General features: G+C 38.2%; 1 protein-coding gene across 1 annotated transcript in view; it reads left to right on the top strand.

Moving 5' to 3' along the window:
* Positions 1–7,332: 7,332 nt before the first annotated feature.
* The window catches only part of skap1 (src kinase associated phosphoprotein 1), a 31,264-nt gene continuing 13,835 nt past the window's right edge, over positions 7,333–24,761 (top strand). Inside the window, exons 1-8 of the mRNA XM_030121599.1 lie at positions 7,333–7,583; positions 8,729–8,834; positions 9,377–9,402; positions 9,709–9,825; positions 21,813–21,893; positions 22,540–22,623; positions 22,710–22,834; positions 23,300–23,363. Coding sequence (XP_029977459.1) covers positions 7,544–7,583; positions 8,729–8,834; positions 9,377–9,402; positions 9,709–9,825; positions 21,813–21,893; positions 22,540–22,623; positions 22,710–22,834; positions 23,300–23,363 — 643 coding nt within the window. The 5' untranslated portion in view covers positions 7,333–7,543. The remainder of the gene's footprint in view (positions 7,584–8,728; positions 8,835–9,376; positions 9,403–9,708; positions 9,826–21,812; positions 21,894–22,539; positions 22,624–22,709; positions 22,835–23,299; positions 23,364–24,761) is intronic.

The raw sequence follows: 24,761 nt of genomic DNA, 5'->3' as shown, positions 1-24,761 counted from the left end.
CAAAAATTTCAGATATAAAAAAACCCCCAGCTTCTATTAACTAAAGTGGTAGTATTTATATTAGTGTGACCTCTCTCTGCACTTAACATGACTTTAACTCTTTTGTTCAGACAATGAGAGATTTATTGTACTAATTTTCTGATGTTTATACCAGGTTTCATTCAACACATGTCAGATGTTTCTAACTGTTGCTGCTTCTTGTCATAGGGACAGGGGTCACATTAAATACTGACTTTAACCTTCAAAATCCATGTAGTTCCGTTTTGTGGATCTTTAAGGCTGTGTACATCTTTCCTGTATTTTCTTGTTGCATGTGAAGAAAAGAGAATGAGAAATAAATATATATACTATTTTCAATGGTACAAAAACAACAAACCTACAAGTCGCCTAAGACTTTTGCATGGTACTGTATGTAGGCTAATTGAAATATTAGTAAATATTATATCATATTCACTTTTTTATTATTGGTGTCAATGTTTTTAATTCAATACAGTAAATAAATTCAAAATTCAAGAGGCCTCTTTCTGTCTGCAGTCACTACTCTGGTCTTTCTCAATATCCCATGAACAGCACTGAAAAAGAACATGTTTATTCCCCAGATTTTATTATTGATAATTCCTCCAGTCTAATGTGAAAACTGACAATACAAATTATTAGAATATTATTGATTTGAACTTTATTTAATTTGACAGTCAATTTAAAGTCACATTAAGATTTTTCAATTTTATTGCAGATGAATATTATTTCCAAATATGTTTTTTTGATCCCCTTGATGATTAATAATGTGTTTGTGTTGGTATTGGTATCAAGCCCTTGTAAACTTGTCTATAAGTGAGAGCCTTCCAGAATAAAAATAATGTAGAGAACGGGTTTTACTCAAAAGGAATGTTTCTGAGCTACCAGCTCTTCTTCACAACACTGTCTGCACAATAGAACATAGTCATTATAGTCAGATTCCTTCCAACGTAAGATTTATAGTTAGACTTAAATTGATCTATTAGATAAATATACATAAATCCATTTGCATATGTAACAACACTTATTATTATATAGCTTGAAAACAAAAGCCAATGAGCATTTTTACTGCCATTTGTTTTCCACTTCATCTTATCAAAACATGTAAAATTTAGCACATTTTATTTGTGAAGATGGGAATTTCCCAAAAATTATAGACCAGTGTTATTAATAAAATGTCAAATAAAATGTCTAATTTTTGGCACTTCTTCAGAAAGTGATGAACATAAAAAGAAACAAAAGAAATTATAGAAAACCGCAGATTTTTACTTATGACATTTAATCTATCTTAAATTTGATCCTTGTCCACAGAGGATGTTTCAGTGAAGCCTGGATACGAAATGCTGCCTAGTTATGAATGCGTTCTTCCCTGTTCTTCCTTTGTTGTGGCAATGAGGCTCTTTTTAGCCAGAGCTGGGAAATTCTTGACAACCATCCCCCATCCGAGTCAGGCTCTATTGGGTCTGGAAGCACCAGCCAACCTGAAGCCCCAGCCTCTTGGGTCCCCCTGCGACTGCATCCTTTCCCCACTCCATCAGCATAGTAACTGAGAGAGACAAGTGACTTGGCCAGGGTTAACGTCTTAATACTCCCTGGGATTGCCTCCAGGATCCAAATGGCTACCCCTAATAGTTTTCCTCTTCCGTGTGCCTGTCAGACCGCCATGACTATATGCCGTAAGAAAAACAAGACCAGCTGAGAGGCAGAGTAACGAAGCAGCACAATGAAATAATGAGGGGTGGTGAGGAAGAATAGAGCATGGTGCCCATGAAAGGTTTGGTGTTTGGACAAGAGCTGAACGTACACTCTGAAGTGATGCCCCCCTGCTTAGACACTGATGCTTGTGCCTCTACACTTTGCATGGAGAGCCTGTACACTTGAAATTAAAGCGGCTCCTTCCTTAGAACCCTGGAGGGGAAAACCAGAACTCAATCAGTGTCACGTCACATGGTTCAAAGCGGCCAATTCGATGCTGCCAGGGGGTTGAGAAATGCAAGGTGACAGTTCATTTTACCAGTGACAGTGTGTCGGTCTCGGTTGCTGGTTCCCCAGTCAATTCCCAGTGAGCAGTGAAGGTTGAGTGTTGCAGGAGACAGACAGCGGCTCCCCCCTCGCCGCCCCTCCCCTCCTCACCACCACCGCTCTCTCATCGACCCCGCTCTGCTTTGTATTCCAATTAACTGGACAGAGGGAGAGGCGCAATGTGCAGGATCACAAACGCAGGCAGACACATACTTCTGGCGTCCTTCCAGTCTCTCAATCCCTCTGCCATCAATAGTGCAACACTGCTGTGCTTCCCTTTCCCTCGTCTTTTTCCTCTCCTCTACTCATGACAAGGGCCAGTTGTTTCAGGAGGATAATTCATAGATTCTTCTTTAACAACTGCCTCTAGGGACAATGTCTTGGTAATGAAAAATAGGTCCCTCTCATACATTCATATATCACATGTAATAGAGGTATGTAATCACTCAGTCGAGTCAACGCACTGCTAGCTGTAACTGCTATCCTTAACAGACACCTTAAATAATGCTGAATTAATATTTTGAAATGGCTCATATATCCTAACATAATACAATTTGAATGATTTTCTATTCAGTGCTCTCAGGGCTATCATTGATTTGACTACAAGGCCTAGGTATTCCCCCTGAAGTCAATGTACGGCTTTGTATAGGTTGTACATTTAGTGCAGCACATTTGCTTTTCTGTCTTTTGTGTCCTCAATCTGTCATCACTTTTCACCTTGCTGAGACCAAAGGCCCCAACACTGACACATGTTTGAGCAATGGGAGGGTTCAGAATACAATGATTCTGAGGAAATCCGAAAAGTAAACTACCTCTTTTTATCGCCTAGGGCAACACAAACATTTACAACAAACCCTCAAGCATCAGGGCAACACCTTTTGTAGGGTTTAAATTAAAGGCTGATGCAAAAAGGGGACGTTTTAATGGCAGATGTAGTCACAATAACTGATTAATTGGCTGATATCACCATCCCTTTTGACTCAGAAATGAACCATCCACAACATCATTAGATACCAATGTTGGAAATGTTGAACTGACCATATAAGTCAAATCAGCAAATATCTAAATAAATAATCTGGAGGACTCTATAAGTGAATGTGAAACTGATTTTTATATTTTGAGCTATAATTTCCCCTCAAAGCCATCAATCAATATCAGAGTCAAGTTCTGCCGATACCGATACTTTGAAAAAAATCCTGCTGGTGCAGATAAACTGGAAAGTCACAGTTTCATAGTGAATATGCTGAGATTTGTATGAATTGGGGGCCATATTTTAACACTTTCATCCCCAAGTGAGTTACCTTCTATGGAAGCATAGAAAAATTATTCATATTTATGTATCATTTGCCTGGTTTTGATTAAGGAATTTGGTTAATCCACTTCAATAATTCAGGGTTGATCTTTCAACATTTTTATGGAAATACCTCATGGTGAGTAAAAACATGACTCTAAATCACGGCATTTCTTACATTTTTTCTGAAATAAAAATAAACACATGGACAGATTCACAGAGCCTAAATGTCAGGCATGGGTTCTTCAGCATTTGTCTCTCTGGACAGTTGAGTCTTTGCCTATCTTGAGAAAGCAATATGTTGCGTGTGTGTTTGTAGGACCCATACACACACCCTTCATGCCCTCAGGATCCTCTTGACTCTCTCCTGGCTCTATCAGATCAGAGAGACCTGCTGTCCCTCCCCACACCGCAATGCAAATGAAAAGGAATGCGCTGATAAAAGGCCAGATCCTAGAGATGAGAGGGGAGAAGGAGGACAGAGGCACTGAATGCTAAAGGGGGAGAGCCTCTTGGGGAGATGAGAGGTGGCAGAGGAGTAAGTGTTGGTAGTAGCGGGAGATCATAGCCTTGCTCCCCCTCAGCAGCGTTTGATACAGGGCTTTTGTCGCTCTTTCAGCAGTGCATTGTTGGGTGGTGTAATCCCCGTCGGATTACAAAGGGCTTCCCTTTTCATATGGGGCTGACCCAGCAGGCAGGTGGCTGTGGCTCTGTGGAGCTGTCAAGGGGAGGGAACCTTTTTTCCAGGGGAGGGGACCCCAGTTCCTCTTACCTTCACAGGGGCTTTTTGCTAGGAGGCCAGTCAGGCACAGGTCAACGTGAGGACAATTCTGGCATGGGATTCAACTTGTCCTGACCCCGAGGCTTCCTGTAGAGAAATGACAGAGAATTCAGTGTGAAATAAATAAATATAGAAAAGCATTAAAATAACATTATTTAAGTAGCAGGCGATGAACTATGATGAATTCTTCTGCTAAAGATAGCCCACTATATTTGAGAAAGTACATTTAGTAATGCATTTGTTAACAGAAGTGTCATTCTTCAAAATGCTATTTTTCCATTTGTTTTGACCTACAAGTCCCAGAAAACATTCAAGATTCAAGAATGTTTATTGCCATTATGTGCACATAACATTTTGCTTAGCGGTAGTTCTCAGCTAGATACAATAAAAAGAGAAAATGTAATATAAAAACACTCCAGAATATGTATATCAATATAACAGACACTAAAAAATTTGTAATGTACAATATATATAGAAAGAAATGTAAAATACACCTGGCAACTTCTGTTTTGACATGACTTTGAATCTGTTGAGAAAAAAATTCAACCAAATGCATGCAAATACTCAAATTCATGTACTCTAAGGACACAAGCATCAGGTGATGTAATTGACTCTCAGTCCATTTTACAATCAGTTAAAATCTATAAGATCCATTATTGTTAATATATTAATAGAAATGTGAAATGTCATTTTGTCTGTGTCAAGGAGGCTAAAACATTAAATTATATTCTCCTGTTTTAAGTGAGCTTGAGTACACAGTGTACATTGTAAACACAACAAAATTATAACATTTCTCCAACGGAGTCTTGATTGATATTTAGTGTATTCTGTCGATGTGAGCAGTGTCAGACTGAGCTTTGGTTTCTTGATGGTTTTCCTTGTAGTGTTTCAGTGATACAGGATCAATAAGGCGATACATGAGGCCCAGCACTATTTCTTATTACTACCTCAACTGCTCATTATTCAGATGTCAATCTTAAATTCTGTTGTACAGTAAAAACCCATCCCACTGGTTTCCAATCTCCACTGTTAATCCACATTCAATGTCCAATTTATTATGCACATGTCACCAAGAATTAGTTTAACAGAATAGCTTTGAAATAGAGTGTTTCTGCATAAGGTCTATTAAGTTAATTTTTAAAAATTACTTTAAAGGGGTGATTACATAATTTCATGCAATATTTCAATACAGTACAAGTTTATTTTAAATAAATGTCTGATTCTATATATATCACCCAACTGTTTGCTAATGTCATGTTAAATATATCAAATATGTTGCCTTTCAGTACAGTCGGAAATATGTTGTCTCTTACAGCAGAGGAATAACCCAAGTCAAATATTGAGCAACAATTGAATGATAGAGAAGGTAATATTTAAACCATAATAAATTATATAACAATTATTGTGTGTATGTTTTAAAGGGTTGAATTGTTGAGTTAAAATAGCAAATACTCAACTAAGTTAAAAGGTATGGTCTTATCTTTTTTCTCCGTCAAATCAGTACATGGCAGTGAATTTATAGGACGTGGTCAAATGTCCCACTGAGCTGTTTATTCATCTAAACATAGCTTTAATTAATACATCTTGAATTTTAAGATTTTACAACCGAAGTAGAGGTAGGTATGACATGTTTCCTGTAGAATTTGAAGATAGCAGTTGTGCAGCATGAATAGCTAGCATTAGCAGCTACTACACTATGGTCGTTGTTTACAGCTAATTTACACAGTTTTGTGTAATTCATGTGGTAAGTAAATGTGTGAACTTACTCAGAAATTATGCTGTATAATAAAAAAATTCACATGGACGTCCTCAGTAGCCCAAATCAGTTAATGGAGTTAACGGCCTCCAGGGTTAGCTTCGGTAGCTAGCATACAAATTAATGCTAGGTAAAGGGAAGAAAGGTAACCACAATTTAATGTAAGCTAGAACAAAAACTTACACTTTACACTGCCCCGAAACAGGAACAATAGACTAGTTGTTGACAGTTACCTGTACGTGGAAACTTATTAAAATGGTGAGGTTAGCTTGTTAGTTTGATTAAATAGTTAAAAACTAATGAAATAAAAAATGATAAAATACAGGAATGGGTGAGCAAGATATCAGGTTGCGTTACCTGATAAAATGAAAGCATTAACAGCTAATATAGGTGTGTTTTCCTTCAGAAACCAATTTTTTCTAAGTATCATGTAATTTCAGGACATTTAATGTTACTGGTATTTTAGCAATAATGGTGATAACTATTGCTGGTCAATGTTTTTATGCAAGAATTAATCACAAAAACATCCATTATTACAATTTGTCCACACTTTGAAAATTGAAAATTAAACAAACCAAAAGTACAACAGAAGAAAGTAAACATAACAAACACACATTTTAACAACCCTCATCCACCCACTTTTCCACCCCCCATTCCAGGACTGATGACTTATCACACCAAGGGAGGCCACATAAATTCTAATTATATTCAGGTTGAGTTATCAATATATTGTTGAAGGGGCTGCCAAATCAGATTAAACTGGTGTAGATGATAAGTGTTGCTAAAATAAATATGGTGGGCACTATATGAGACTGTATGAAACAAAAATAAGTCTAGTAGACCTAAATATTTGAGTGTTTTTATCACACTTCAGTCCAGTTCTGGTAGATAAGTTTTCCTGAACAATACCAGGCCCTAGTTTTAACATACATGATTACTTGCCCATGCACTGGCAACGCTTCATTCATTAATCTGTTTGGGAAGTCTGTATTTGCTGTTTGTATTTTGCAGTGAAGCTGCAAAAAATCAGCAAGAGCTGGAGTTAGTAGCCTTACCAGATCAGTTTACTGAAGTTTGGAGGTGTTATATAGCTTATTTTACTTTAACAACACGACTTGTAAAAGTCACTGAAAACTTTGTCGTTGTCATTCTTGTGATTCGTATTCCTCGCAGAGAAATTATAATGGACACCCTGGGCATTGTTCTCATTATGTCATTCACCACAAACAACTGTGTGTCTGTTTATTTGTTTTGTCAGCTGTTTTGCATGTTTATCATAGGAATATTTACTATGGCAGACCCTGACTCAAGTGTAATCTGTGACACTGTTACTCTAGGTCAAGCTGTTTTCCCTGTCAGTCAGATCTTGTCATCAGCCTTGACTGAAAAGCCAAAGTGTGAGGAAGTTGTCATCTGTGCACCTGCTCCACCCCATTTTGTGCAAATCTAGATGCATGCACGGAAGTTAGGTTTCAGAACAGAAGGACACAGGTGGTTTGATGCTTTGTCAGTTGGTAAGTGTGTATGTATCTGGTTCTACTTTCTGTAACTCAGCTATGAAACTATGACAGAGGTTAGCTGTGCGTAGACTGTGCATCTTGTAGAGTATAGGATCCTCAGAAAAAAGTGTGAAAATTCAACTGACCAGTATCGGGATTTGGATCAGCGAAAATCAAGAATGGGGACAATCCCACATGACATCAGAAGGCTTTTGGATGGTAATGTCTTTGTTTTTTCTACTGTTCATGTCCACACATTTTAAGCAGGTGATAGAACTTAAATTTAACATTGAAAGTGCCACACTTGTTGTTTTATTGTTTAATTTAGCTTTTACCCTCTATTACCTCAAGCTGTACAACCGTAAGCAAACACAGCTAGATGACAAACATCGCATTTTATTTTCCAAAGCCTCATTATACACAGTGAACTGTTCCTTGTAGAGTATTTCATTGGCATGTACTATATTTGCATGTACTGTCAGACTATCACACAGGGCCTTGGAAAGAATATTTGCATATTTTAGACATTTGTGGTATATGGGCGTCAGGAAATAAAGAAATTGAATCAGATAAGTAATGTGGGCCAACTTGTTTTTGCCAGTCGCATTATAAAGTTGAGTAACTTATATTTCACTTTTTGACCAAATTCTCAATCATAGCAGGAGTTCATTTAATCAAGGTATGTGCAGGAAAGTTTTATGTGACATTATTTCTTTCTGCAGACAGTAACTGATGATGCAATGTCATTGGATTAAATTATGTCTTCCCTTTAATGGGTCAAACCATGAAAAGACCTCTTTGTCTCTGATGAGTAGCTTGGAGTTTTCAGTATGGTTGCCCTGGGAAAGCAGTGTAAATAGTCATCGTGTTCAAATTACAGAAGGGATAACTGAAAGACTATTTTCTATGCATCAGTGAGACTCTAATTTACATTTTAGCCATTACAGCATGGCTGTAGGGATTGCAGTGCTGGTCTGTGCCAGTCGTCGGTCTATTGTTTCAGCAGTTTGGTTCGCACCATAACATTGTAAGAGGTATATGATGGATTTCCATGAAATTTTGTACAGACATGTGTGTCCCCCTCAGGATGTAATGGCCAAGGTTTCATATCAAAATGCAATTAGTTAAACACTTTAAATTCATAAAACAAATATAACCAGTGACATTAATATCTGTATTGCTTTTCTAGCGGTAATGCAAATGTCAGCATACTAACACGTTAACTAGAATGGTGAATATGTCAAAAATTATAGATTACCATCTTACTCTCATGATGTCTCTGTCTTAGTGTGTGAGCCACTAGTTGACTGTCCTCAACAACATTATAGTGCTGCAGTGTCTACAATGTTTTCTGATCTTTACAGACTGTGAGATGTTTGTGTCAGAAATCCTTGAGAATGAAAACCTCAGTGACTTTGCTGACGAAACACGAAGAGTTCTACTGAATAATTTCCGTGTGGTCCATGCCAGGTAGGTTTTAACTCTAGATTTATCATTAAGTTACTGCTCAGCATAAGGCACAGAAAGCCTCTTTACTACTAAAAATGTAATTTCACCCCTTGTTTATCCAGCTTTTCTACTTAGGAACTTTAATTGTTCTGTTAATTGTTTTAAATACATTTCCTAAATTGCATTGAATGAGCTGGAATCAGGATTGAGAACTAAGTGTTTAGAAATTGTATTTACTGTCATCGTTTTTGTCAAATTAAATACAATATTTTTGATTAGGATTATTTTATTTTTATGAGATTTAATATTTAAGCAGTTCATGTGGCCAAAAGCAGTGAAACTGTCAAAGGTTATTTCATACCGGAAGCTAAGTTTTCAACTGCTGTTTGCATTGCATTCGAAGTGAGGCATGTACAGAAACCTGTGGTTTCGTGGTGGTTCAGTGCAGGAAACAATTTCTGTATTTCAGAAGCAATAGTGGAGGTGAGCGTTGCTAAGTCTGAAAATCAAAAACAGTGCAGCTTAGTAAAGATGATTTTGAAATGTCTGTTTTGATGTTCCAGAAACCCTCAGGATTTTCCCGTCAGATGTAAGTAAAAGCTTGCCACATATTATTTGTACTTGTGCTGTGTGTGTGTGTGTGTGTGTGTGTGTAAGTGTGTGTGTATAAATATATATATATATATATATATATATATATATATATATATATATATATATATATATATATATATATATTTATCAGCATGTATTCATGTACTTGGATATGGTGAAGTGTACAGGTAAACAAAGGTTTGTCCTGCAAAATGTGTAACATCTGTCCTAACTTGATTAACCCAGTCCTCTTCTTCCTTCAATCGTTTTTTTTTTTTTTTCATTTTATGCTCTCACTCAGCGGATTCCGGGCAAGAGGATGGTTCTGATGACAACCGCAGCTCCAGTCTGGGTCGCTCAGCTCCATCAGATGATGCCTCAGTTGCCTCTGATTACCAGGATGATGGAGCCCCAGAGTGTAAGTTAACAATAGGCCTGACTGTGTGTGTATGTGTGTGTGTGTGTAAGAATTTCTTTTGCATTTGCGCAGTGCAGACATCTTAGCTCAAAAAGCCTAATTTTGTGTGGGTGTGCAAGTGTGGCAAAGCAGCACTGATGGCTTTTTCTACACAACATCAACTTAAAAAATGAAAAGGATCTTGAACTGAAGCAACAGACGTGAGTCCAGTGTGTATCATACTTATCTCTTGCCGTTCAGTTTAGCCGTAACAATTAAACCTATTTGTTTTGTTGACATTTTTTTGCTCAACAGTGTCAAAATATAGGTGAGGAATTCTGCATTTACAAAAGAAAAGGTAAAAGAAAGAGTCAAAGGTGGGATTTTTCCGTGACAAACTTCACAATCATTACGTCCTCATTAAAACACCTGCAACTTGCCACAGAAAACACAGGCTGTGTTTTTATGTGATTGCTGTTCAGATGTGAACTGTTTTAATTTGAGAAACCAGTCGACACCTTTGAGTTTTGTTCCCTGTCTGGCCTCCTACCTCTCTCTGACTCCAGTGACATCAGTGACTCCTCCTCCCGCCCTGTTTCCTCCTGGCCAGTGTGCAGGTAGGCCTTTCTGATGGGGAGAGGGGGTGCTGGTGGTTCACAAAAGCCTGATTGGTGACCTAGAGCTCCCTCCAGTGGCAGGTTTACAGTTCTGGTCCTGATTCATCCCCCTTGAGCTGTGTGTGCCTGTATATGTGTGTGTGGACTGTGGGAGGCATGGAGGCAGCCCACACAGTAAGGAGGCTTTGTAGCTGCAGGCTAATGCAGTGATTGATTGACCCTGAGCCCCTCTATTCTTTCACAACCGGGTTTGAAATACAACACTGTACCTGAGGGGCCATGTGTGTTCCATCCCTCTCTCCCTGTATCAATCTTTATCTTTATCTTCCTTTTGCCGACTTGCCCTCCCTCCCGTTCAGACTTTTTGTATTTCTGACTCTATGCGCCAGTTAATAGCCCTTGACGTGACATGCCGCAGGTGGGTATTATTGACTTGGTGCCTCAGGTGCCCATTTCTACCCCGCACTCTTTTATTTTTTTTACTCATTTTCCCGTAGTATGGCAGAAATCTTGGAATTTTCTTGTCAAAACTGAATATTTTGTTTCATGTGGCAGTCATTATGTTATACCAGTAGTTAATGCCAGCTGGATGTTGTCAGAAATTATCCCCTTATTTGGAAATGGCTTAATGAACTCTTCGGTCCTTTACCCACTGAAGACTAACTGCAGCCTTTCTCCGCAACTTTGGAAAAAGTGAGTAAACAAATCACAGCAGATGGTGGGAAGATAGACCACAAGACAATGGTAATTCATTTTTTGAAATAGTTCATTTTACAATAAACAAGGCAAGATTTCCATGGGGAAACAAACAAAATCAAACCATAAAATGCTTACAAATTTCCCTTAAGGCTATAATGGTAAAATGCCCAACTACCGTCTGTTGCTGTGGAATAGTTGTTAGCGCTTGAGCATGGTGTCATGCCATCGTTGGTGTTAAATGTGAGAAATAGCCAATTATGCACCAACACCAGAATCATCTTTTTCTTTCATTTGCATTTTCCTTTGAATATCAACAACGGACTGCTTTTGTGTAAAACGACAACATTTTGTTGCTGGATCAATGATCATAAAATTTTATTCTGTAAGAAAAATGTACACCTTACAGCGCAGTGTCTTTTTATTAACAGGGAATGTGCTCGTGTTAGCGTAGTGAATGGCCTGTGTCCTCACTAAGGGCATGTGGAGTTCAGAGTTCATTCTCTGTTCACTGCCAGATGAAAGAAATGGTTCACACTTTTCTGCTGGGCGGTCTGTTTCAAGGAAGGAGTGTTTGTGCAGAATAATGGCTGCACCACTTAATGAAATCAGTGACATTTTCCAATAAACAGTTATCAATGGTGCTTTGGATTTATTCAGATTGTCTTATATTCCGTATTGCACAAATCAGCAGAATACCTTTGTTGAGAAAATTAATAGTTATTTCGTGATTTAAAGAAAAGCAGTTGGCTGTACGGAAAGGTAGAAAATGTTTTTTTTTCTTTCTTTCATCTAATTGTATCATTTTATTTGAGCCTACTGTACACAATAGAGACTTTGTGACTCCGAGAATGTATTATGCGTGGTAATCGACTGCCTGCCTCCGCTGCTCTCTGTTCCCTAACCAGAGAGTGAGTGAGTGTGAAGTCGATGGCTGCTTTTACACAGGAGGAGCCTGAGCCGTTTGATTAGATGCGGTGGCCTGTTGTCTTCAGCGGACTGGGTGACACCAGATTTGTAATGGCTGACAGGAACAGATGGAGCCTCCATTGTTTGCCTGGGTGTCTGCATGGTAATGTGAACTGAGTTTCACCCGCCGACCGCACTGGTGACCTGACCGCGCCTGCAGCCTCACCCCAGCCTCGTCTACCCCTTTTAGCATCCTCCTTTCCACCCTTCTCACTCTGTCTCTCTGCCGTTTAGAGCTTACACATAAACATTTGCAAAAATCCTGTTGTCATTCTCCCTCCACATCACACCCTCCACTATTTCAGCACATTTTGCATTCATGAAAGAAGATATTGACAAGATTTGGCCTCCAGTGTGTATATTCTCTGTTACGTACACGTGCACACATGTTCACACACACACAAATAGACCCCAGGAGACAGACGGAGATGTGGGGCTTTTAGCCTTGTCATGCTGTTTGCAGGTCAAGTTTACGAAGTCGAAATGGCCTGTTTGTTTTTCTTTGATTGGAGAGCACCGCTGGGCGCTTGGGGATGTTTGCTGGGAAGCTGCTGCGATGACAGAGCACTGCAGGAAGAGCTTCGTTGCAGATGGCGTTCAGAACAGATATGTCTCTCTGTCTTTCTATTCTTCTTCGTGATCATAATCTTTAGGCTTCAAATTAGGCCATAAAGGATTTATTTGCAAACATTAAATTTCACATGAATTAATATTTTTCAGGTCACTACTTTGTTGTGCTTCTGTTTGTTTGTTTGTTCACCTTTTTGAATTATAACATTTGGCCTCATCCTATTTTATCTATAATCTCTAGATCAGCATCAGTAAATTATTTAAATTATCAGTTAATCTGGTGTTTTTCTCATTGATTAATAATAGTCAAAATGCCACATTTTGCTCAAGGAATTGTGAGTTTTCGTATTTTCTATTAATGTACCTTTAATGAATTAAATCACATAATAATTGCTAGATAATCGTGTATTGGTAGAGTCACAATCTGGCATCTGTTATCTGATCCTTAAGGTGTATGGAATCTGTCCTAGAGGGCATTTAATTTAACAGGCAGGTGTGTTTTGTTGTACAGGCATATTTAAAGAATGAAGGAATGTGGGTCATGTCAGTGATTACTGTGCCGACACAATTTCCTAAACCAATTACTGGCAATAGAATGCAGTGGGATAACCAATATGAAGTTATGACATGCTGTCGCCGATTTCTCATTTGAATATGAGGGACCAATATGCAATAACAACATTATTACATTTTGCTGCTAAATAGAATATTAAATCTAAATTTTGTCACTTTGGCGGAAGCTTGAAAAAGCTTTATAACATATAAAGTAGTTTTGAAGGCGCATGCTGTGGACTTTTTAGTCAATGAATTAGAAAAATAAATTAGGAAAACAAAGGCAGCTCTTGGATTAATGCTATGTTAGTGGGCTAATCAGTAATGTTTTAGTTGCCAACTGGCTCTGTCTGTTAACTTATCAGTAACTATTTGAAAAAGATGATAATTTTGGGTGCTTCATGAAGGCATAAATGACATAAATTAATGAAGAGACTGAGAAAAAGAACACTGGGAAACTTGTTAATTACACTGCTAAGTTGATTTTAGCTCAGTTTTTGTGTTTTTAATTTCTCTATAATATTAGCAGCATCTGGACAGTTTTTCGGGTCTGTCAGTGGTCACACTGTCTGACCACTTTGTGAACTTTTAACCTTTAGCCTCTTGCTTGGCCAACCTGTGACCTGTCTGCTCTCAGCCTGCTGGTGTTTGAATGATTGGCCGTCCTGTCAAAGAAAGTCCATCAGTCAGGAAGTTTCTTTGGACTTGGAGATAGCCATCTACTGTATCCATCTGTCAGAATATCTGTCCAGAGAATAATTTTTCACTATGTTCATTGGTGTATGGATTTCATGACATTTGGATAGCAGCTGCTCGTTTGCAAGGAAGCGAGGAATATGCTAATGACCTCCACTCTTCCTCATTCTCCTTCACTTTCCTTTCCTCTCCTCCCTCAGATGCTGGCTGCTTGCTTTTCTAGAGACACACACACACGCACACACACACACACACACACACACACACACACACACTCACATTACGAGGCAGGAGCAGGCTGTGTGCATCGCTGCGACTGCTTGCCATCAGGGTTCAAAAGTTCATGCTATTCCCTGAGGGCTACTGTGCTGCTGCAGATGCTGATAGTCTTTTCTTTCTCTCTCCTTCTCCTGGCTGCCTTTCTCTCCCTCTCCCGCTCTGCACCCTCTCTCCCTTGCTGTTTACACTATTAATCTTATACACTCTCTCTCACACACTCACTCACACTGCCTGGCAAGAAGAGAGCGGCTTGAAGGGGGGATTTGGACGTATTTAACCGAGGGGCATCCATCACTCTCATCTCTGGCTTCACCCCCACCACCAAAAGCCACGGCGTGTAGTTTTTGCATCCTGCCTGTTTGTAAGCCCTCTGATACAGCTCTCCCCTCATTTGCTTTGTTTTATTGTTGCACTGCATATAATTACACCCCTTCGTTGCCTCTGGTGTAGCGCCGTGTTGAAACCCAGGGAAAACTGGTGAAGGTAAATGTGCAGCAGTCCATCTGTAAAGAGGCACATAGGCAGAATGCAAAGTGGGAAGCTGGGGCAGGGTGGCTCCTAATCTCCCCCAGAGCTGTCAATGTCACAGACAAATAGCAAAACTATCAGATGTGGCGGGTTCACCCAGAGGTTAGCGTTCCCAGGTACCTCCTGCATTCACTCCCTCTCTTTCTCCCCCTGCCTTGCAAATGAGAATTTGATTTTGCCCTCCACTGGAATCCATTTCTGGAGATGGATGAAGTTTCAATGCCAAGCCCAGGTGGCCCTGCTGATTTCTTAGGGAAATAAATGGAGATGGGAGAGATGTGTTGGCCTGTACACAGACAGTGACACGACAGCTCCCAATGCCTCTGGGATTTCTCTGTTTAATTGTTGCTGTAATGTAGCACTTTAAGGTCATTAACATGCCCTTGTGGAATTATTCGAGGATGTTGAGGATGCATCCCTCTTAAAATCAGGATCTCCACACGGCTGGGAGAAGTCAGAACTGTGCACATGTGCCAAGTAGGACAGGGCTGCTGTGTGCTCATACGCAGGTGTAGGATTGTTTATCTACAATGGAAATTACCGCCACTGATTTATAGTCGGCAGGTCTATAAGTTCGCTTATCTCAAAGCAATGGAATCACTTTGTTTGGAAAACAAGGCTGTGGACTGGGAACATGTGTTGTTGTAAAGGAACTTACTTTTGTGTTGGCTCAATGAAAACAATAACTTGTTCTATTCAAAATGAAAAAATAATGTATTTACATATATTGATTAGCCTCAAAGTTGTTATTCCTCAGTACAGATTAAAATCAAAGACTCCATGTTTAATCAAACGTATTGCACATTTTATTCCTTTGAAATAATTTTATTTGATTAATTTTTTAGTTACTTTTGTTTCTTGATATGTATGATGATATAATTCTGTTAATTTTTATTTTACATACAGTTTAAAAATATCCTTATTTACTGTCTCGGTAACAAAGCACGGCTAAACCTATTTGATATAATTTAGTATCTGGCAGTACAATTTTATTCAGTGCCATTTTATTCACTTCATTACATTTATTTTGTTGGAAATGATTTAGGAGAATTTGAATTTATTAATATATTCATTTGACTCTGCAGTTTAACAAAAAACTGATCTGATGCACAGAGTTTGTAAATACTGGAAATTTTCAGCTCTACCCAGTAGTCTTTTTCATACACAGTGTAAACACATTGAACAGAATTAACTTGAGATTTTATTAAAGTTTAAAAAAAAAAAAAAAAAAAAAAAAAAAAAAACCTAAAGAATTGGTTGGAAAAAACCTGGTCATGTTTTAACTTACTGTTTTATTTTCCTGCAAATGAAAGAAATTAAGTTTTTTTGGCCAAATTTGTGCTGCCATAATAAATACATGTTACAGTCCATTTCAAAACATAGCAATTATAACAGTAATGTGCAAAATCATTTCCTGTAACATTAAAAAAAGTGTAATTGCAATTATTCTTTTTTCTGTCTCAGCAAAAGGCCAAATAATGAAATGGTTATTTAGTGCTTGGGTCTCTTTGGTTGAAGCTGACATAAAAAAGATGTTGAAAATAATTTTGTTAACATGAATTCATAAGTCTTTTAAAAATTTTAATAAAACACAAATTTTGAATGCTGGTCAAATAAATATCCATCAATTTATGATTTAGGTATTTAGAACAATGGGAGAAAACAGTGATTTTATGAATTGCATGTGTCTCTTTGTAAGAGGAAAAAAAAGCAAATAATTCTAATCCCCTCAACTAAAAATCTTTTTCTTTTATTAATTAATATTAGATATGTGCATTTATCATATTAGCAAAATTTGATCAAATCAAACCACTAATCATATAAGTATCTATCCTTATTTGCCTTGATGGAATAATATTTCTTTTAACACCTGTTGCTCATACATTACCAAATGATTAATAAAAGATGAAAATAAAAAATAGTATTGTATAATTGTTTATAAGTGGAATATATAACTGCAGTGACTCTGAAATATCAGCTTCATTTAACAATGTAATTGGTATGAGATATGCTCCAAATCCAATAACAGGGCTTTTGTAAACATATTGCTTACCATTATCGGTAAAATCGTATTTAAGGCGTTTTAGTGGATATAATTGAAGCATTTTAAAGTTGCAATAACTGTACATTCAGAGGGTGAGTGTGTTGATTTTCGCAGAGTGTTTTTCCCTCCAGGCCTGCTCGTTGACTGTGTTATATCCCGTTTTCATCACAGATATGCTGTCTCTGCTATGGGCCTGAACTCTTCCATTGTTGGTATTTATATTCTTACTACTGTTTTTTTTTCTTTTTTTTTTTTTGTAGCTGTCAGTGAAGCAGCTGAAAACCATCCCCAGCGATTAGAAGATCATTGTATCTGCAGTTAAGCATTTGAATAGTGGTAGTAAATCTACAAAAGGGAAATTCAGGGTCGCTGTAGACGCTGCTTATGGCTGCCCAGGGGGAAGCTGATGTCACATAGTAAATTTAGCCCCTTAGTGTCTTTACAGTGGCCAGTCTGTGATTTCTGAATCGAAATAAAGCAAAATGAAGAATGACTTGACAGATAATCCTTCGTTTAGGTGCAGAAATATTTTTTATTTCTTATATTAGTTAGAATGGCTATTAGCAAGCCACTAAGGTTGCAGTCTAACTAAATTTCTTGGGCCAGTCTATTCAAGATTACCTACATTTTGATTTTAATATTAACCTTTTTAACAGTGTGCACGAGTTGTTTCCTTTCTTTTTCTGTCAGCAAAGCACTTTAATCTTAAGACAGACTGATATTTGTCAGTTAACCTGATTGACATCCTCCATTTCTGAAAAAAAGAAAAGGACAAAAAACACTCCTGCATTAATTCCCGGCCCCATTACACATTATTAGACAACGATACAGGCATCATGCAGCCTGATATAATGCACTGCATGTTTTCTTTGGTTCAAACACATGCATTAGGAGGTTCTAAACACGGTTTATGTATCGATGACTGAAGTCCTAATCAAATCAGGGGGAGGAGAGGAGGGCAGGGAAAACATTCTGCCCTTAACCTCAGTGCCTCTCAGTCTCTCCTCCCCGCTGATGGCCGCCTCGCTGGAGGGACGCACAGCAAAGGCCTCCCACTGTAATGAGGAAAAATGTATCAATTTAGCTCGGCCTGTGCACAGATTGAGCGCCGGGTGGGTGAAGGTGCACTGAGTGAATCCTTTTTCCTAATCAAGGACAGTATCGAAGAGGATTGCGGTCTCTCTCGCGTCGTGTGTAGAATCAGCAGCATTCCTCCCCGTAGCCCCCTCAGGGCCGAGGAGCCTCTTTCTGCCTTCTGTTTCACCTCATCAGCAGAGTTCACACGGGGGTCAGGTCCTGCCCCCTGATGCTGCATTCAGCGCAATACCTCTTGCAACGAAAGGCAGCGTGAAAGCCGCCGCGCTCAAGGACTAAGCAAAGGAGAAAGAAAACATATGATAACTGGCCAGTCTTGATCCATACCTGTGAAGGGAAGGGGAGGCATGGATGGTGAAATCACCCCAATAACAATTAATTCCATAACAAACATAGCAATGATTCATGTGTTTTCCACCTACAAAATACAAGAAAATACTGTGGTTTGTTTGCTTTTTTTATTGATTTATATTATTTTTTTTTTTATATAATTTGTGTTAGTCCTGCCTATCTCTCTCTCTTTTTTTTTATTCATTAAGTTAATGCACCTGGGATTATTCGTCCTTTTTAAATCAAAATTTTACATTTCAACACAGCTTAATTTTTTTTTTGCATCTTTTACTTCCTTACGATGACAATGACACAAACTTTCAGACCATGTTACAACAAATACAAGAGAAAACCTTTGTCACATACATAGAAATACCATACACATCTGAATAATTTTATATTCCATACATTATGTATCAGTACAAAACATCTGAAACATCAAATAGACAGAAAAAATACCACATATATCAACATTTTAAGTGTTTTCACATTGGCATTAGCATATAATGTTTCTGATCTTTTTTGGAGGCTAATTTAACTTTTTTTTGGATGGATTTATAAGCAAGTCTTCAACTTAATTGTGTGCCAAAGTATTGAAGAACTAAGAAAATATAATTAAGAGGAGTTGATTCTTCTGTCTTAACCCTCATATAACTTCAGAGCAATCCCTGTCTTTGTAAGAAGATGTAACTCCACTGGGACCGAACCCCACTCTGCTCTTCCTTCCTTCCTCCATGAAAAGATGCGAGGGGAGCCACTCTCTTTCCTTGAGTGTTTCCATTGTGTTGTGTCGCATCATCAACATCTTGTGAACGTTTTTGTATTTTCATAACATCTTTGTTGCATTATGACCACAGTTAGATATAATGTAACATATTAGTCCTCCCACCCAACCATTTCCCTTCATTTTGATTCACTCTCTATCCAGCCTTTGATTGACTTTCAGCCTAACTAAAGTGGATTTTAATGAGAGAATACATTAACTCCCTCTGGTCATGCTAACATAAATCAGGCTTTTCTTGCGGGATCAACTGCTGAGCTCATAACGCCACGCTGAGAGAGTGTGAATAACCAAATGAGAGATTGCGGCTGTGGCAAACCGCTGGCAGCTCAGATGCATTGTTGTGTATCACCCCACGAGTTTACAACAAGTTCAGAAAGGCATCAAAACAAGCCGCGTATTGGCACACATGTTGACTTGCTTGTGGAAACGTTCCTTTGTCTGGATCAATTAAACACATATTTCTGGTCAATTTCTATTGATTATTGTCTTCCATTTGGAAATGAGGTGGCTTGGACCTTTTCTTTTGGATCATCACTAACAGCAGTTAGATTCAGTTAGCTAGTCTTCACCTTGATTTACGCAACGTGTGATCTGACTAGCATCACATCCATCAGCTTCTCTTTGTTAGTAATTGTGCTCAGTTAAATAGGTTTTGCTGAAATATCAATAAATTCCCATCAAATTAATGTCAATACTGAAGCTGTGGATGGTGCTAATTAAAACGCAAAAGGGATGAAAATGAAGTCATGGCATTGCCCTGAATAATTGATAATGCAATTTATGATTTTTATGAAAGAGTGCCGTCTGTCTGCGATTCTGATGAGGCCTTAATTAGATGCATTAATGTGTCTCACTGTGCCTGTACTTAGACTCAAAACTCAAACACCATGATGATTGTTAAGGTTTTTTAACGCTCTAAATTACACATTTTCGAATAACATTACCTCTAAATATCTACTTAAAATTGCAATGGTCCCAAAGAGGTGTTAGTGTGTGATTGTCATTAAAGGAGACTCTTAACTCTGAGCCAATCAGTTGCTGATTTTGTTTAGGGTGGGATCAAAAGCATGGTAGGAAGTCAGCAAGCGGCATCAAGCAGAGTTGTGCTTTAAGGTTGTGTTGCTATCCAGTGGAAGAATCTAATTACTGTGTGTACTTGTGTTCAGTTTCATTACATCAGGTTGAGCGCTCTCTGTTTGTGTTGGTTTGGGTCTTAGCTGTATCAGTGTCTGACGTTCGTACATTGAAATACGTCAAGTGAGGTCAGGTCACTCAGCTTTTAAGTGTTAAGCACGCATGAATGTGTAATGTTTATTGACTCACGCAGATCAGAGTGATCCCATGTTGATTTTGCACCTCCTCATCTATTAGCTGGGCTCGACCTTTGAGATAAATGAAGAGCGAGGGAAGCAGATAGATGAGGGGATTAGAAGTGGGCCGCAACAGGGAAGCAGGCCCAGAAAAATGGACGGACTGCCAGCGGATAGATGAGGTGGGAGAGCATAATGACCGCTGTTTGTTATGATGTACTGAATCAGGTTCTCTTTGACAAAACAGTCCTTAGCACCTCTGTATTTATAGTGTCACCAGTCAGTCCATCCACAAAGGCAGGCTGATGATATGTGAGTGTGTTAGTGCTGTGAGGTGTCTGGGGCTCTGCTCTGGAATGACCTGCTCATCTGTCAGGCCTACGAGCTGAAGCAGTGTGGGGGTTATCCGATCACACGCTGGATTGTTGTGAACTTTAATGTGTAAATCTCTGGAATGTTAGCCAAACAAAAAACCAATATCACCTTTATTTTGCTCTTTGGATCAAGGTTGTTTGGAGAAGTCCCACTGAGTTCTGACAAGAGAATAGCCTCAAAACTACAGGACATATAGATAGCATCATCAAATTGGAGTGGGTATTTAGCTGGGAAGCTTTTTCATGTTAGAGACTTTTATGAAAGAGGTTGGTGTTTGCCTTATGTTGGTGGATCCTCTCTTTGTTTAAACCAGAAGACCTAGTGATGGCATGACATGTTTGGCTTTTCCCAGCCGCTAAATAGGTCCTTTCCAAAGGGGATGGACTCCAGGCATTCCCCTTGTCATCAGTGGTCTGAATGGGGTGTCACACTGAGTAGTGTAAATGGTCTTTAAATTGTTTCTGTGTTTCAGACTAAAAAGGCGGTTCCTGCTCCCTCTGCTTTTCCCCTAATGCCTGGTGACTAATGAATGTAGAGGAAGCGGAGCTTTGTTTTTGACACATGGAAAAAACAGGTTGTCTTTTTAAAACATTGAGCGGAAGTTGGCCCTTGAGGCTGACCTGGGGTCAGTTTTGAACTTTGACAGCAAATGCCTATGACTACAAAATGGAACAAATGAACTAATTTTTCTCAGACATTTAAAACTAGATTATGGCAAAAATGTCTCCACTACCAGTGGCACAATGTACAAAATATACAAAATTAATGCAATTTGTGGACTGCATATTGCATTACTTACGTAACAACTGCACTACTTAACTTAATGCTCTCAAGTTGTGCCACTGCTCTATTATGTTTAAGATTTGACTTTGCAAATTAGTTAGAGTTGTTTGAATTCCCACAGGAAGGTTGTGCCCATTAAAAGTGCAATCTGAGTAGATGAATGGACTGCAGTGCTCAGCAGCACTGTAAATGTATTGATCCCAATTTCCTAAAGCCTTGCAGGGATGTATTTGATCCACAGTGCAGGAGACTTTATGTGCATGGCATATGTGTGTGTCTTGCTTTGTTGGGAAGAAAGAAAAAAATGTAATGTATGCTTTGACTGGGATTTTTTTAACAACACAGTGAGAGTCTATAGTTCCAACTGCTTTTGTTCACAGACTTTGAGCAAATCCGCTCCGTTGCAGCCCAGGACCTCAGCAACATCTTGAAGCAAGGCTACTTGGAAAAGAAACGAAGAGGTACAACAGGGCATTTATCTAAGACCTGGCTCAGATATTAGGGGCTGGCCAATAGGTTTTTTTGGGACAATATTTATGTACAGATATTTTAACCTGATACAAATTTGTTGTAAAAATGAAACACTTTTGTGTCCAGTTTTTGAGAAACACCAACACATAACTAAGTTAAATAGTAAAATTCAGTAATATTTCATCAATAATTGTTTTCACTTTTCTCATTGAACTGGAGAGATTATAAAAATAAGTAACAAATAAATGTAAATGTATGTTCTTCTCATTTTACTGGTGACATTTCAAGCCCCCAGAGAGGTGATGATAGAAAGGCAGTTGCATTAGTGCCAAAGTAGGGCATTTTTAAATGCAGTCATTTGTTATATATTGGATAAAAATATACAGACTCAGCTATTTGTAAAAACATAATAAATACTGGCTCTGATAATTGGCACATTATGGGCCAGTCCTATCTCTTATTATAAGTTTGAATCACTTATTTTAGTTCAATTTGGAAAACTGTAACCACCAACATCTTGCCTAAAATAAAGCAGGCAATTGAATGTAATTATATTTGCATATAAATAACTCATTACAAATTAGCAAATCATTTTGGCTTGTGATGACCCTTTGTTTCTTTTTTTTTTTTTTTTAGATCATAGCTTCTTCGGCTCCGAGTGGCAGAAGCGATGGTGTGTTCTGAACAATACAATATTCTACTACTTTGGGAATGAAAAAGGTTTGTCTGAAATGCCGTCATACAGAGACATCAAACAGTTTAAATTGAATCAGGTGACCTCCTAGCATCTGCTCTCCTCCTTACAGACAAACAGCAGAAGGGCTCCTTTTATATCAATGGCTACAGTGCAGAATTGGTAACCAGCTTACGGAAAGATTCCAAAAAAAATGCAAGCTTTGAGCTCAGCGCCCCTGGACGCCGGTCATACCAGGTCTGTACACTTGTATAAACAGCTCATTTCTGAAAAGCATAAGATTCCTCAAATAAATGAGCTCAGAATTATAGATTTTATTTTGGAAACAGCAGTAAGTTGATGTTACACTGTGTAATTGTCTCTATCATACCCTTCTTTTAAATATCTGAATCTGTTTGGTACAAAAGTGTATTTGCACCTCTGATTTCATTTTGCTTAGACAAAGCAAAATGAGAACAATGACTCTTGTCTTTGTTTTTTCAATCAGAAAAGAGAGATTTGTTTTTATCTTAATTACAAGTTGGATATAGTTATTTTGATTATTTCACACTTAAATAACATGAAAATCAACATGTATTTGTTTTCCCCTAAAGACACCAAACAGGAGAAATCATTTATGTGTCAAACACTCAGAAGCATAATTCTTGTAATAACCAGAGATGTGACTCTAATCACAGTATTATTGCTTTTGTCTCCCACCAGTTCACTGCCAGCAATCCTCAAGAGGCCAGAGAATGGGTGAACCAGATCAATTTTGTTCTCAGAGGTCTTGTACTTTTTTATGGCATCTATTGCTTGTCTGTCTGTCTCAGAAGAAGAATCTCTTCTATCTCTTTTCTTTTTTTGTGGACTCTTATCTAAATCCAAGGCCTAAGGATACAGAAGGTCATATGCTGTTCAGGCTGTAAATCACTCTGAAACAAATTTGTGATTGGGGCTGTGTAAATAAAATTGACACGAGTTGACTTTTTAAAAGTCACATAGGGTAATTTGAAAAACCCAGCCTTATTTTTAACAATGTGCTGCGAAAGTTTTTCTTGTGTTTGTGAGGGGCAGAAAGGTCAGAAATGAAAGGGAGCCTTTTATCATCACAGACTCAGTTGAAAACCATCCAATCCATCACTTTACAACACAGCCGAACACAAGAATCCTGAATCTTCTCCTTCGACATGTCGCCCACCATGTCATGTGCACCGCCATGTAGCTCTAGTTCTCCTCCCCCCGCACGCACTCCACCCCTAACCCTCCTACCGAATTCCAACTTACAGGAAATTGATTGGTAGATGTTCTGGTTATCCTCCACTGACATTGATTTCTGCTTGGCTGCTGGTGTATGGCAGAGGACTTGATACCCTGTGTTACAGTGGCCAGTCGCCTGCAATGAGACGGCTCCTCCATCTGAGCGTGCCTCTTGTACTCTAAAATGGGCTCAGGTCGGGCCACTGATTTGCGGGAAGTAACAGACACTGAGTAGTTTGTCTTACTTCCTACAGCCTCATTTTACTACAAAACTAATCCAAAGGATTACAGGTGTACAAAGGATTATTCATCCTTTTAAAATAAAAAATATATATTTCAACACAACTTAATTTTTTTGCTAATATTTATTTTTATTTTTGAGGTTTAAGTATATAATCATCCAGAAACGTCATTTACACCATCAACAGGAAATTATAAACACTTTTCATAATTAATGTCATCATACATGTGTTTATTTGGCTAGTTCATCTATGAAATTTTTGTAACATTTCAGTGGCTTATTAGTTTAAAAATTCAACAACTCGGCTTTGCCTGTAGACGATTTGTTATCTATTAAACATCTTGAACCTTTTTACTCTTTCATAAATACGTTTTGACAAAATAGTATACATTTTCTAACATTTTGAAAGTTTATTTAACCAAATTTTGAAGTGATAGAGTAAGCATTGGATAGAAGCTTTTAAAAACGCAAATACTCTTGCTAGAAGGACCATCCAAATAAGCACATATCTAATGTAAATTACTGTCAAAGTGACTGATATTGATATTTTTCTGTTGAGGGACTAAATGACTTGTCTGGATGATTATTTTCCATATACTTAAACCTGAAAAATAAGAATGAATGTCAGAGATGGATTCAAATGAAGTGATACACACATCAAGCAGAAAATTAAATTTCTTTCTT

The sequence above is a fragment of the Sphaeramia orbicularis genome, chromosome 19, assembly GCF_902148855.1.
Source record: "Sphaeramia orbicularis chromosome 19, fSphaOr1.1, whole genome shotgun sequence".
Classification (NCBI taxonomy): Eukaryota; Metazoa; Chordata; class Actinopteri; order Kurtiformes; family Apogonidae; genus Sphaeramia; species Sphaeramia orbicularis.
The sequence above is the reverse complement of the archived record's forward strand: the minus strand, read 5'-3'. Positions and strand labels throughout refer to the sequence as shown.